This window comes from Melospiza melodia, chromosome 6 (genome assembly GCF_035770615.1).
Source record: "Melospiza melodia melodia isolate bMelMel2 chromosome 6, bMelMel2.pri, whole genome shotgun sequence".
In the NCBI taxonomy this organism is placed as follows: Eukaryota; Metazoa; Chordata; class Aves; order Passeriformes; family Passerellidae; genus Melospiza; species Melospiza melodia.
The window spans coordinates 54,741,984-54,756,953 of NC_086199.1; the positions used below are offsets into that span (position 1 = coordinate 54,741,984).

The 14,970-nt window shown below is 47.7% G+C and overlaps 1 protein-coding gene across 1 annotated transcript; it reads right to left on the reverse strand.

Annotated features, from left to right (window-relative positions):
• Positions 1-683: 683 nt before the first annotated feature.
• On the reverse strand, positions 684-9,754 carry LOC134419218 (acyl-CoA (8-3)-desaturase-like). The gene is made up of 12 exons (XM_063158238.1): positions 9,526-9,754; positions 7,428-7,538; positions 6,959-7,156; positions 6,093-6,194; positions 5,833-5,961; positions 4,648-4,708; positions 4,461-4,537; positions 3,883-3,980; positions 3,477-3,573; positions 3,194-3,273; positions 2,722-2,847; positions 684-2,527 (listed from the first exon to the last, which is right to left on the reverse strand). Exons 1-12 carry the CDS (start codon positions 9,721-9,723, stop codon positions 2,476-2,478), a joined length of 1,329 nt encoding a protein of 442 aa, XP_063014308.1. The 5' UTR covers positions 9,724-9,754; the 3' UTR covers positions 684-2,475.
• Between the last annotated feature and the right edge of the window lie 5,216 nt (positions 9,755-14,970).

Sequence of the window (14,970 nt, forward strand, 5' to 3'; positions counted from 1 at the left end):
CCAGGGATCCAGGGACAGCCACAGCTTCCCCTGGCAACCTGTACTGGGGCCTCACCACCCTCACAGGGAAGAATTCCTTCCCACTACCCCACCTAAACTTCTTTCAGTTTGAAGCCATTCCCCCTTGTTCTGTCACTCTATGCCCTTGCCAAGTCTCTTTCATGATCTGATCCTTCCCTTCTGATTCTTTGAGATGTCCTCCTCCCCTTCTGGTGTCTGAGTGCCACCCTGTGGCTATTCCAAAATGTTTAGGTTCCATTTTTAAGGCCAAAAGGTTTCCACTAGATGGCAAAGTTTGGGCTGGTGTTCTTCCAAGGTCGTGTAATTCAGTGTATTTCCTCAGCCTGGAAAACTCTCTGGAGAACTCTTCTCGAGCCTGGATAACTTCCAGGAAACTCAGCACATTCATACCTGGTTATGTTGAGTCAGGTCCCCTTTCACTCTTACTCTTCAGGATTGTGAATTTGCTCATCTGTGTTATTTTTCCTGGTTATCCAGGCATTCGGTTTATTGTATGGTGAATGTTCCCTCTTTATTGTAGCAGGGAAAACACAGGAGAAGCACATTCTGGAGAAAGAGGTTTATGACAGTTCTCTCTCTGTAGTTGTGGACAGCCATTTGTTCCACCTTTTACAGAGTGAAGACTCTTGCACAGATGTATTTTACTCTGATGACAGCACAAATTGGTAAGATAAGGAATTTTATTAATAGACTTTCCTCCATCCACAGTTGCAATATGAGGGAAAGAAATGGAGCAGGAAAAAACCAAGGTAAAACAATAACTAAGGCCCACTTTCTCTATGGTCTTAATCAACAAGTATTTGATTGCATGATGTATTGTTATTATATAACAATATCTTATTATAACAATAACAATATTATATATATTATACAGGTATGACAGTATTATTATTCCCATTACAATTCTATCCTGTGCTTAACAACACTCTTGGCCTGAGAAGATCTATTTCTTCCATTCTGTCAACACCTCATCCTCCTTTTGGATGTTGATTGGGAAAAAAATTCCTCAACATCAACCCATCCCTCCTGGATTCTAATCCACCAGTCCCTGGTGGACCAGGGTGATGGAGCATCCTCCTCAGTGATGTGGCAGGTGCTACATCCTGGCTTGGCATCTGTAACGTTGGGGCAGTAAACTAAAAGGCCCCAGGAAAGGCAGTAAGGTATTCAGTAAATCCCACAGGATTGGGATGTGTTTGGAAGGCACATCATCCAAGAGAGGGAGACCAGCAATGTTTTGGCTGAGGAGTGCCTGTGGATATGCAGCTGAATGGAAAGTTAAACACTTTTAAACAGCAATCTGACCCCCACCACCTTTCTAACTTAGATTTGTCTGCTGCTCAGGCAGGAATGCCTCACTTTCCATGGGCCAGGAGGCAGGAGTTCTCTCCTTTTAAAAAATCACCCAGAGGTCCAAAAAAGCCCAAAGCTTCAGGCACAAATCAAGAGTGATTATGATCACCCTTCACACAGAATCATTGTAGAATGATTTGGGTTGGAAGGGACCTTAAACCTCAGCTCATTCCACCCCTTGCCATGGTTTATTGTATTCCACTGAACTAGGCTGCTCCAAGCCTTGTCCAGCCTGATCTGGAATGCTTTCACTTCCTCTGTCACTCCTGTAGGGATCCTGGGTGTGGACAGGACAGATTTCTCTCTCTTCTGACTCAGTAATGGCTTCACAACACTCCAAAGTCTGGCACGGAGGAAACCCCTTGCAGATCCTCCTGGAATGTCACCAGTGGCCAAATAACCCAGAGGCTTCCAGAGATGTGGAGGGCAGCATTACCACAGAATACAGCCCATGGAAAAACCTCCACTTTCCTGTTTCCCTACCTCAATTAGAGCTCTAACTAGATCCTGTTCCTAGAGAGCTGTTGCCTGCACCTCCCCACCCACATATGTACAAATTGGTCTGGGAGCTCCCTATTACAAACAGGGATTTGAAAATACTGAACCTACACAATTCCTTAGAGCTTCCACATTTCCCTAATTCCCACATTCCTTGATTTCACACTGTCCCAACTTTCTTACTACACTCACAGTGAGAGCCACCCCAAAAAGCCTATGTTAGATAAGAAGCTTCCTTCCTATATACTCAATAAATGAAGGATCAGCAGATGGAAAGGAATCTGTTCCCAGTCCCAAAGCTGCACTCAGCTTGGTGGGACACAACCTCCTCCATCCAGCTTCTCCCCAGCACTCAGCACCAGAGAAGAGGAATGAAAGAAGCACAAGAAAAAAGTTAAGAGCACATATTACAAAAAAAAACAACAAAAAAAGAAAACCAACCAAAAAAAGGAAAAATCATATTAATTACATTCATCCATGGAATTAAGCAGCACCACCTCCCCAAATCTGGGTTAGCCAGCTCTCCTCAGTGCAGGATCTTCAGGGTGACCACCACAGGAGGCAGCAAGGCTGGGGAATTCCTCTGCAGGGACCCACTGCTGCTTACTTATGTAGATAAGCATCGAGCCAGAGCTCTCCTGAATCTTTCAAAGAGCTGCCAAGACAGAAACAAGGGAATGAACCCACGTTCCAACCAGAGTCTCATGGGGAGAAGTCTACAGGCGAAGCAAAGGAGATCATGAAGTGATTTGGGTCAGAAGGGACCTGTAGAGCTGCCCCTCCCTGTCTGTTCCCTCCCCTTTTTCCTCCACAGCCCCTGCCTTGGGAGCACGGCGGGTCAATACTCACTGCACGATGTCTGCGAAGGCTGTGAGCAGAGGCTTGCACTGGTACTCAATGCCATGCTTGGCACACAGGGACTTCACCAGAGGGGCCACCTTCCAGTAGTTGTGCCGTGGCATTGTAGGGAAAAGGCTGTGGGAAAAGGAGGTGCTGATTCAATGGCATCCCTCACCACCACATGGAATCCTGGCCCTGCTGCTGGGTTTAATTCTGGAAGTGCCCCAGCTCCCCTTGTGCCAAAGCCATGGGTGCTCTGCAATGTCCCTCTCGTGTCCCTTCAGTGCCTGTGCTGGGAATTCTCCCCCCTGTGCCATGCAGCTTAGATCTGAAGTGGTGCTCTGCCCCCACACAAAGAGCACAAAATGAACCCACATTATCTTTTGTTCCTGTCTCAGCTGATAGAGGGACCTTGAAGGCTCTTCAGCCCTGGTGTATCTAGCACTCCATGGAACTATTCCCAAGCCCTGTTTCCACTCACTGGTGCTCGATCTGGAAGTTCAGGTGGCCACTGAACCAGTCATTGAAGAAGGACTGATGAACATTGCAGGTTGCCTGGAGCTGAAAGAAAAAAACAGAAGTCCTGTTTTAAGTATTATTTTAGCAATGCCCTGTCTCAAACACAGGTTTTTCATCCCCCCAGGAATTCTGGCTGGACACAACAGCTTCAGGAGTTATTTCCAGCCAACACAAGCTGGCCAGGTTGAGATAGATGGATTTTACACACCCAGAACTGTCATATATCTCCATAAATAAGGTCTCACCTGGGTAGAGAACCAGTCCACATTCTTATCATAATCAATGTGCATGGGGATGTGATTCATTTGTGTGACCCAGACAAACCAGTTGCTTTCTATAAACCTGTCAAAAACAAAAAACCATCTCGGATCACACACCCATGATGTGACAAGTCAGTACAAAACACTTGTGCACACACCAGCTGGTTGTTGCCTGACAAAATAAATACCAGAAACACAAACAGATCAGACCTACACACACCTTCCACCTCCTGCAGCCTGACAAGAAATCACCCCTGTCCCACCGAAAGGATCAGGACAGAGAAGAACAGGGAGTGATGAGAAAAATAACCAGGGGGCTGGAGAGAAGCTGACACGAAGGATTGATACAAACTAGGCAGAGAAAACGTTGGAATTGTCAGTTGGATGATACCTGACTAGCAGGTGGAGCCCCAGGGTACCCTTCACACCCAGGAAGGGCAAGTAGGTGAGGTAGAATCGGATGTAGAAGGACAGCATCCAGGCCAGGTCCTGCAGTACAGGGGACAGGCAAAACTTCATTAGAAGGAAGAATTTCTGACTTCTGAATTTACCATCATTCCCTTTAAAATCTCCCATAACATCTTCTACTGATCAATTTTTCCTCCCCAGACTCATCACAAAGTAACCTGACACCATTCCCTGTGCTCAGGAATTATCCTGGTTCCATGAGCCCAGCAGAGGGCCAACACCAGACAGAACATGCTCTAAAGCACCACATTTTCCCCTGGATCTAAAGAGGAACTAAGCAGTGAGAAACCCTAAACCCAGAACACCAGAGAACATCTTTTATTCCCCAGAGGATCTTTCACAAAGAAAGGCTGTGGAAGATCCCCCTTTGGCAAACACCATTCCCAAATCTATACCCACATCCTTTGCTGCACACACACACACACCTCCCAGTAAATCTGGCACTGGAATTAATCCCTAAACCCAGGAGAAGCCCCCCTGGCCCCCGTGGAGCTGACTCACCACCCACTGCTTCCGCTGCACGGCGAAGTAGAAGATGTACCACTGGAAATAAAGGGGCACCAGCGCTGGGGGACCGACTGCAGGGACAAACAGAGCCATGAATTATCCCAGCAGGATGGGATGGAATGAGAAAACAAGGGGCAGAGTGACTGCTGGCCATGGAACTGCACAGGGGGAGGTTACTCACTGATGAAGAAGTACTTGTGCTGGTGGTTGTAAGGCATGAATTTCTTCTTTTGCACACCAAGCTGTTAAAATACACAAATTACTCAGGCCATGAAGACACCTGTGCACACACTCCTAAACTTCCAGGAGATGTTCTATCCAACCAAGCCAGCATCCACCATCCCCTGGAAGAGTTTTTACCCTGCAGAAGGGGCTGGGCAGTGCCTTGTACGCACACAGCGACCTGCACAGGAAGCTCTGCCCCTACAGAGGGCACAAGCTGCCTAAAAATGCTGAAATAGAAACCCACACAAACAGTTTGCTGACAAAGCAGAGCTTCAGAACTAAAGAACCCCAGGCTATGGTACTGTTATGATACTGTTAATGAGGATGGCAGTGCGTGGAACTCCCATCTCCTTGCAATTACTCTGGAAAACAGAGAAGTGAGCATCTAAGCATGAAACTGTGTCCACAAGAATGAGGATGAACAGATTATCTTCCCTCTGAGGCTGCTAATTTTTCAATGTTTGCTGTACAAACATAACAGATCAAGTCACTGGCTTCCTTAAGGAATGCCATATCACTGTACATGCTCAAATTAATTCCCAATAGCTCATCCCTTAATTTCAATACAAATCAGAGCATTTAAAAGTGACACTATGAATTTACATATCTTTTTTTTAAAGGACAGCAAATGCTAAAGCCACTCATTTAACTGCAGAGCTGTACCAGAAACAGAACTGGACTCCGGATGGCAACCACTGTGACACCCACTGCCAGGCTGAGACCATTGAAATAGCTTCTTTGATCAGGAATTGTAAAAGTTCCAGACAGCCCTGGCTTGTCATCTGCTGCTTCCCATCTGATCCCCAGATCACTACAATTAGTCACACTGATCTTGGCAAAAGAGAAAAACTTGTAGTTCTGATCTTCATAAAACTGAAATTCTTTCATCAAGGGCAATAGGAACTTGTAATTGTGGCAAATATTTCATTCTTATCTTCCAACACTGCAAAAATAACTTTGAGTGAAGCTTTAAGAATACAAAGGTCTCAGAATTACTGGAATATTACTGAGGAATATTAGGGAGTAGTGGAAGGCAAAGTAGCACCCCATATAAAATCATACTAATTAGTGTCCAAGTTCTCTGTAGCTTCCCAAATTTGAATCCCATTGCTGTCACTTCCCAGCTTCTCTCCGGTCTCACCTCCACAGAGAGGGTTTTCCCCAGAGCAAAAAACAAGGGGTGCATGTTGACATCGGGATCCTTCCGGAAGCAGTTGGGCTTGGCGTGGTGCTGGAAGTGGAGGTGATTCCACCAGCTGGCCGGGGCTCCCTGTGGGAATGGATGAGGAGAAAGTGCCCTACAGAAGGTGGATCTTCTGCCCTCGGTTCCCTCCTTACCCTGGGATTGGTTCTGGTGGCAGAGCAGGGCTCTGGCAGCCCCTGCCCACAGCCAGTGCTCACCTTGAGGTGGCCGATGACGAACTTGTGCACCCAGTGGTTCCACCTGGACTTGCTGAACACTGACAGGTGTCCAAAATCATGCTGCAGCCAGCCAGCCTGGGCCTGGAATGAAGAATACAACAGTGCTGCTGGGGAAAACGAGCTGCCAGGAGGGTCTGTGTATGAAAAGGGCTTTCTTCTCCCTCTCCCACGCTCCTCACAGCATATCCCTGGATAGCAAAAGCACTTCCACTGCCAGGGCCCAATCCCAGCTCTCCTTTTTCACTACACACCAGTGCACTCCAGACTCTGCCTAATGACTTTTAGTCCTGGACAGTTGTTTCCATGAGGAAGGGAAAAAAAGTCACGGGAAAAAAAAAACAGCCACAGAGCTGAGAACCAGCATTTATTCCCTCACAAAACTGCTCTGAAATCGGCAACAAAGTCTCCTTTAAGGAGCAGCTTGCTGCTGCCTCCTCCAAGTACTTGTAATTCCAAGGGGATCACTGGCCAGGCAGGAATAGCTGGGGCTTTGAGAGCTGCTCTGCCCTCTCCTCTAACTCCCTGCAAGTTCCCATGGGAACACAGTGGCTTGGCCCCTGCACACTGCCTCGGAGTTCTGGCACCGTGGAGCTCAGGAGCGGGGCACGGCTTTCATCGTGTGGGCAAGGCTGGAATAAGGAAGGCTTTGATGGAATACGGGGAGGAAAAAGCGAGGCAAACCCTGCTCTGCCACAGCAGCATGTGTAGTTTTGCCTTTTAGTGGAATCCAGAGAGAAGCAGGATTTGAGGAAGTCCATGATGATAAGATCTGTCCCCTCCTGATGGCAACAAGCCTCCAAGTCCCAAATTTGGCATTTTGGGGCTTATTTTGTGTAGTTGCTCACCTGGACAGTGCCCAGAAGCACAGCAGAGAAGAGGAAAGGCACCAAGGATGCTCCAAAATACCAGATGATGAGCCAGGCTGCAACATCCAGCATCAAGATGTGGCAGAGATAGAGGATGAAAAAGATGTGGTTGGGCTGGAGAAGCCCCATCCTCTCCACGGTGGCACGGAGCTCACGGAAATCCTCCACCAGCTTTTTCTGTGGGGAGACACAAAAGCATGCACTGGTCAGAAAACACCTCAGGAACATCAATAGCAGCATAGTTTTCCCTCTCAGGGATGAAAAGGGGGAAAGCTGAGGGTCACCTGGAGACAAATCTTTGCTAAAACTACAAATAATGATGTGAAATGAACCTTCAACAGTGATTCCAGGAGATCCTGTGATCTTATGTACAAGGAGTTCTGCCTGCCAGTCAGAAAAGTTAAACAGCACAATTTCAACCCCAAAAGCAAGTTTTTATGACACTCACGTTCTTGCTCGGCTCAAAGCTGGGCTGATCTGGTGCCAGTTCCCCAATCAGGAGAGGGTTCATGTACTTCCTTACCAGTGCCTTGTCAAGATGGAAAGCAATGAAAGGATCCTGAAATGCAGACAGAGGAACAGGAAGAAGAAAAACCATCATTCAGGTGGCAGCAAAACAAATCTATTCCATGATATGCTGGAGTATTCAAAAGATTCCTGTTGGGGAAACCAGTTACTTTTATTATTTAAATGTGGTGTCAATTTCCATGGCAACCAGGTGAAAAAAAACACTAGTGGCTTTTATCACTACAGATTCTGTCCCTATATTTAAATTACAAATCCTGTAGGCACACATGGCCCTTTGGCATCTAATTCCTGATCTCCTATTCACCTCCTTTTTGACATTTCCCTCCTGATGCCCAAATTAGCATATTTTTACAATCTCCCTAAACCTAAGGATGTGGGTTTTTTTAATTTTCTGGGACAATATTTGCTTGCTGGGCATCACTTTGTAAGATTCCTGCATCATTCATTGTTTATCACTATAATTACTAGGCCATCATTGTGGGCTTTAAAAAAAAAAAGTGCTTTTAAAAGATCTCTGGTCAGGAAAGGGGTTAAAAATCAGGCTTGTATTGCCAGCTCTGGGTCAGCTGTAGCATCCTCCCTGCTCACGGTCACTGAATAAAGAAGGGAAAAAGAGAGGGGAACCAACATTTGCATTTTCTCATTAGAAAAGGGGGAAAAATGGGGAGGAGTATGTGGGCAGAGCAGGGGAGGATGGTACCACACATTTAGACCAATCCTTTCCATCGAGGCTGTAAAACCTGGAGTGCAATCCCAGCTGGGGGTTAGGGGACGGCTGACTGCACCTTCTAGAAATCAGAGGAGTTCTTCCTTTACTTCCCATTTTTTCCTGGTTTTGTGGAGTCTTGTTCTTTTGATCCCCAGGGACAAAACCACGGGGAAATAAAACTTGGCAGGGGTTTCTGAGCGGTCAGCAGTTCAGCTGCAGCCGGCGGTGGCACTGATATCATCACCATCACCTAAAGAATGCAGCTGGCTGCAATCCCACCGTGCAGCCCTGCTCACTCCATGGGCTCACCCTTTTCTGCTCACAGAAACTCAGAATGTTCGGGTGAGAAAGGCCCCTCAAAACTCATCTCATTCGTCCCATCCACGGACACCGTGCAGGTTGCTCCAAGCTCCACCCAGCCAGGCCTGGAACGCTTCCAGGGATGGGGCTGCACCACTTGTCTGGGCAACCTGTGCCAGTGGCAGGGCTTTGAAAGCGCACATGTGCACTCTGCCCTCGCAAATGTTGCAAATTCAATTGTTATTTTTGGCTCTAAATGATATTCCTACCATGGGATCTTCACGTGGAGACCTCAAGTTCCAGCCTGGCCGAAACACAGTCCATCAACACCATCCTAGAGGTGGATTCCCACCCCATATCCACCCTTGGGTCCAAACACGCGCATTTGGAGAGATTCATGGAAAAGGAACAGGCAGACAAAGGAAGGAAACACCACTGGCAAAGCCACCCTACTCCAGCAGCATTTACTCCACTCTGCAACAGCCGCTGGCACTCAGACACGAGTGATTCATTCCTTTTTCGTGACTGAAATACGACTTTCAGTGATATTCTGCTCTAGTGCCATCTCTCGGGTTCGGGAAGTTGAGGAGGGCGAAGGCAAACAACAACTCTGTCACCGCGTGCGCCACACGGGTGGCAGCACCCGATACTGCTCGGCGTGCAAAAATTACCGAGGGGATTGGGTTATTTTTTATTCCCGGCTGCGGCTTTTCAGTCATTCCTCCAGCAGCGCTTCCTCGTAACAACAATCCCAAACAATTCCCGGCGGAGCGTGCGCTGTGTGTCCCCTTGCACACCGCTCCCCGCGTACCGTGTGTGCCACAGCCGAGGGTCCGGCCGTGCGACACGGGCTCCGTGCCTGCTCCCAGTCCCCGGGACCCTGCTCACAGCTCCAGGGATCCCGCTCCCAGCCCGAGGGACCCTGCTCCCAGCTCCCAGCCCCAGGGACCCTGCTCGGCGCTCATCCCTCCCGCAGCCCTCCCTGCCGGGGCCGCAGCCGGCCGCTCACCGTGGCGTCCTGCCCGGCGTAGTGGCTGATGACCCGGGAGCCGCCCGGGTGTCTCCGGCAGAAGTGGCTGATGTCGTACACCTTCCTGTCGATCACCAGCCAGCGCTCCTGCGGCGCCGGCCCCCGCCCGTTCCGCTGCCCGATCTCCTCCCAGGTGAAGCGCCGCATCTCCCCCCGCACGGGCTCCGAGCCCTCCATAGCCGGGATCGGCTCGCCCGGGCTCGGCTCGGCTCGGCTCGGCTCGGCCCGGCCCGGCCCCGCCTCCGCGGAGCCCCCACGCCCAGGCCGGTCCCCCCCGCCCACTGGGCTGCGCCCGCCGTGCGCCCGCCCCCGGGGCCGAGAGGGGCGGCCGGGATGCCGGGGCCCTCGGGGGTGGCGCAGGGACGGAAGGGAGCCCGCGCTGTCAGGGCTGGGATGGCTCCGGGAGCCATTTCGGAGAGCAGCGAGTCCCCCAGCACTGCCCAGCCCATCAGTCACTGAACCACGGCAGCGTTCGGGTTGGAAGGGAGCTCTGGGGATCATTCAGTTCAACCTGACCCTGCCAAGGATGGCAGGGCACTGGGACAGGCTGCGCAGGGACCGCAGGAAGGATGTGGAGTCCCTCTCTCTGGAGTCTCTAAACCCACCTGGATCCTGTGTCACCTGTCCAGAGGACCCTGCCATCCTCAATGTCAAGAATTTTCACGTTGAGGTGAAACTCCTGGAGTTTCAGTTTATAGCCTTTGCTCCTCGTCCTGTTGCTGGGCACCATGGAAACACGTTTCCAAATGCCACATATATGCGGTTTTTAAATCCCCCCAGCTGATTACACCACTGCCCCAACTGTCTGTTCCAGGGCTTGTCAACCCTTCACAGCAATTCTCCTTCATATCCAACTTAAACCTCCCCTGGCACACCTTGAGGCTGTTTCCTCTTGTGCTGTCACTTGTTACCTGGGGGAGACACCGACCCCCACCTGTCCCCACTGCCCTTCCAGGTGATGCCTAGAGAGGCTACCTGGAACAGAGGGCAGACAGAGTTAAAGGAATAAAGCAGGTATTTATTAAAAGGCCTCCAAAGGATACACCCTGGGCACAACAAGAACCTGGCCATGTCTCTACCCAAGATGCACCTAAGATGAAGGGATCATGAGTTTTCACACTTTTATAAGTTTTGGTCTATTTACATATTGGGGTTAATTGTCCAATTACAGCTTCAGGTTATGAAGTCCCATCCTCCCAGTTTGCTCTCCTCAATCCACTGTTTACACTGGGCTCAAAGCTGCAATGGTGTCCTTGGTTCTGGGGCTGGAAAAGGATTGTTTTGTCTAACTAAACTGTGAAGACAACTTGCTAACACTTTATGTGAAGTTCAGAGTTATATACTAATGCAGTGCAGAATCTGGAACATATGAAAGCTAAAACTCAATGCATCACAGGGAGTTTCCCTTCCTTACACTCAAGTTCCTTCTTTTGAACCACTTTTACAACCTGTTCCTCCTTATTTCTATGCTGATTGCGACAGATCTTCCCTACCCTTGATTTTACTTCCCCTTTCCAGAAGATCCTTCCCTCTCTTCCATCTGTTCTCCCTTCCAGCTGCCTCAGCCTTTCCTGTCCTGAGGCTCCTTTTGGCTGCTCATGCCTGGATATGCAGCCAGAGGGAGGGAAGGTGTTGCCACAGGTAAATCACATCAAAACCTTGCAGATGATTCTTCAGACAGCAGAATAATGCTGGAAGAGTGAATGATGCTAAAACAGACCAATCCCTCTGTGTGGGACCTCATCCATATGAGTTACAAATTAAAATTCCTCTCCCCACACTCATCTCCCTTTCCACAGCAGCAGCCTTCTCCCTGAACTCTCGTTATTGATCCCAGATTTCTTTGTTTCCATTCACACCTTCCAATCTGACCTAGTTACAGCAATTCCAGTTGAAGGTAACCATAGAAACAAAGAGCCACCAGGCTGCATCACCTGATGGCTACATCACATCTTGGAATTCTGTGCCTGCAAAACACTGGATGGACTGTTTTTATTTCCATCCCTTCAGCAATTCATGTTAATAAAGATTAATGGATGTTTAGTATCTTTTAAAACATAATTATATTCAGAACTGTGCAGTAATTATTTCAAATTATCTTTTTTTCCCATGATCAATTGCACAACAGAATATTTATCTTAAATGTAGTTGGTATTTATGATCTTTTATCATGAATACAGGGGGCATGCAGAGATCATTTTCTTTTTCCTATATTTGTTAAAAGCAAATAAATTCCATCTTCCTACACGAGTTAAACCTTTGGATACTTGCTTTGAGGGATCTTAACAGGCAAAAAGCACCACTAAACTTGATAAAATCCACTCTTGTTCCCTTCATGTGCTTCCTCTGGTTTCAGCAGCTATAAGGGCTGTTAATGCCTTATTAACACAAATTATACCGCAGCCCTTGGAATTTTCTTCCAAGCTCCTTCTGACATGAAATCCCTGGCTGTGATTGCTTTCCCCTCGGCAGATGATTCAAGACAAGCCATGGAGGCTCCTGGAATCACCAGCCCTAAGCAGGGAAGGTTTCTGTGTCCTGCCAGTTGCCAGCAGTGTTTGTTTGCCCTGCCCTTGCCCCACTCAGGATCTCAATGGGTGTCTCAGAGACAAGAACGGGACCTTTGTCATGAAAACTGCCAGGGAAAAAACAGCTGCTGTCATAGACTCACCAGCACTCTGCATCCAGCTGGGATTCCTGGCATCAATCCCTGCTGGAACACAATTCACCAGGTAAAATGAGTCCTTCTGTGCCCTGACTCCTTATTTTACCTTCACTGCTTCCACCTCTGTACCTGCTGTCAGCATCATGCTGTGACCCAGCTCCTCAGACTGCCAAAACCAACACCATGAACCAAACCCACTACCATGAACCACCAGAAATCCAAAGGGAGGGAAGAGATGCTCTTTGGTTCACTCCTCTGATCAGCCTGCAAATCTGGTGACTGAGAATTGCCAGAATTTGGAGAAAATATATTAAAATTCCTTATTTCACTACCATGACTTGACTGGAACATGCTTTAAAAATACCCAAGCGACCTGGGTGGTGAGGGATCACTAAAGATTCACTAAATATTTGGGCATCTGGTGACCAAAGCAGTAATCAGGGAAAGAGAGAGATGAGTTGAAAGGATTGCAGTCTGTCTTCTCTCCTTTTAGAGAAAATTAGTTACAATGATGGATGGTGAGGTCTGAAACCACAGGGAAAAAAAAAATAAAAGGAAAACAACAAATGCCGAAAAACAGTTTAAAAGGGCAGAGCCTAAAAGAAGACTCAGTTCTTGGCTTTGATTCAGGCTAAGAAAAGCTGAAGATTCCAGGCACAGGGGAATTGTGGTGGCATGATTTACAAGCTTCTGTCATCAGTGCAATTAAAACAGCCACGTTGATGAAGCAAATGCAGCCGGAAACCACTAATTTAGTCACCGTGTTACTACCAGGGAAGAGCTTGACAGCTCCCTGTAACACCATTCCTACACCAGGCTTGGGATCCACTGCAAGCATCTGTGTAACACCAGCAGAAGAGGAGAACTGGAAATATTGCCTTTATTCTTGCTGTACTATTGGGAATGAGCTGGAATACTGGAATAGGTTGGCCTAAATGAGTTAGTGGTGTACCCAGAACTCTTTGTTAGGGTTGCAAACACTTAATACCCACAATAAAGTCTTGATTTTCCATACCAACAGTATAACTTCATGGAATATTTGCTCAGTGCTCTGCTCTAATAACTCAACTGACTGATAAATGCAAAAGTGACTGTTTAGATGCAAAAAAGACTGAGATTGTGAGAAAGGAGAAGCACCCAGGAATTATTCTGTGTAAGGGAGGAGATAAAAATAAGCTTATTTTTTGTCCTTCAGGAGTCATAAATTCAGATTAGCAACTGAGGGAGTGAGGTGGTGATTGTTTAGAGTTCTACACTTTTGAAAGCAAAACCTGAGTAAGGAAAAAAAGGAAAGGATCTGATGATAATATGGGAATACCAGCAGGACTTTCACTAGAAATCATTACAAAACAGCATCAGAACAGAGCATTCATCTGCTTATTCCTGGCCTGGTGGAATTCCAGTGTCTGTTGCTGTCTGAGTGTGATTCCCTCCCCTGCTCCCCTGGCAGTTTGTGCCCTGACCCTGATAAACCCACGGGCAGCCCGAGATCCACTGCAGAATGTGGAATCCCTGCCAGCCATGGATCCCACACAATGGGGATTTCTGTTCCTTTGTTGGTTGTTTCCCTCTCAAAGTTCCTCAGCTCTCAGCCACTCTCCCAGGACTAGAGAAAAAGTGGAATATGTCAGAGTAAAAAAATATCAAGGAAATCTTTGGTAGCAGTTTGTTTTAAATGCATGGACTGCTACAGCATTCCCACCTAATCATTGGGTTCCCTCACCTCAGGCTCCAGCCCCCCATTCCCTGTCCAGCTGTTTCCCACTGTGTTAGAATTTATTATTCAATTTATTATTTATTTTTATGTTCAGAGCTTCTCAGCCTTTCCCCCTTGTGAAAGACAAAGAAAACCTGGGGTCCTTTCTCTCCTCACATGTATTTTTTTGGCAGAAAGGAAAAAGGTATCAAAAAGACTATTAAAGTATCAAAAAGTTTAAAGGTGCAGCTAAATCTGATTTTCACTGTGTTTTCCTCCCCAAACCCTCAGTTCCTGCCTTCTACCCCTTCAGAAAGCTCCTTTGTATCTTTCCCCTGTTCACTGCTCTTTCCTGCTGCCTCCTTCTCCCACCAAGCCAAGATGCCTTGGAGCCATCTGGCCTTACCAAGTGGTAGGCCTCATACTATAAACTGGTGGAAAAGGAGGATTTTCCGGCATCCATGAGGATTGCAGCACAGCTACAGGGCATTTCCATGTGTTGGTGCCAGTCTGCGTGCTGCTGTCAAAGTCTAGTCCTTTCTGAAAACCAAATTAAAATAAACTTATCAGACCTTGGCAAAAATAAACTTATCAGACCTTGCCTCCCACATAAAACTCCACAATGGGATGAGACAACAAACACAGAAAATGTTGTGGTTTTGCTACATTATTAAAGCGCTTTCCTCAGGGAAAAGGAATTTTCTTAACATTAAACCAATGCATGAGACAGTGTAAAGATACCTGAGCTACCAATTTTCCCTGCTTTTTCACCATTCCAGTCTACTCCAGTAAGAAATCCCTCACTGACTCATTAGCTGAAGAGCAGACATGCCACTTCTGCAAAAACTCTCCCACTTTTACATCCCCCCTTCCCAAACTTTGCTCCCTTTCACAATCCTCACCTTTTCTGCCCACATCTCGTGACTCTTTGGTTAAACTCAGGGCTTTTATGTCCCTCACACAAGCTCTTTGTGCTGCTAAAGCTACACCGGGCAGCGACCGCAGCCTTTCACCCACTTGGCCATAGAGCAGAGCCTGTTCTCCTCTCTGTGCTGGGGCTGGT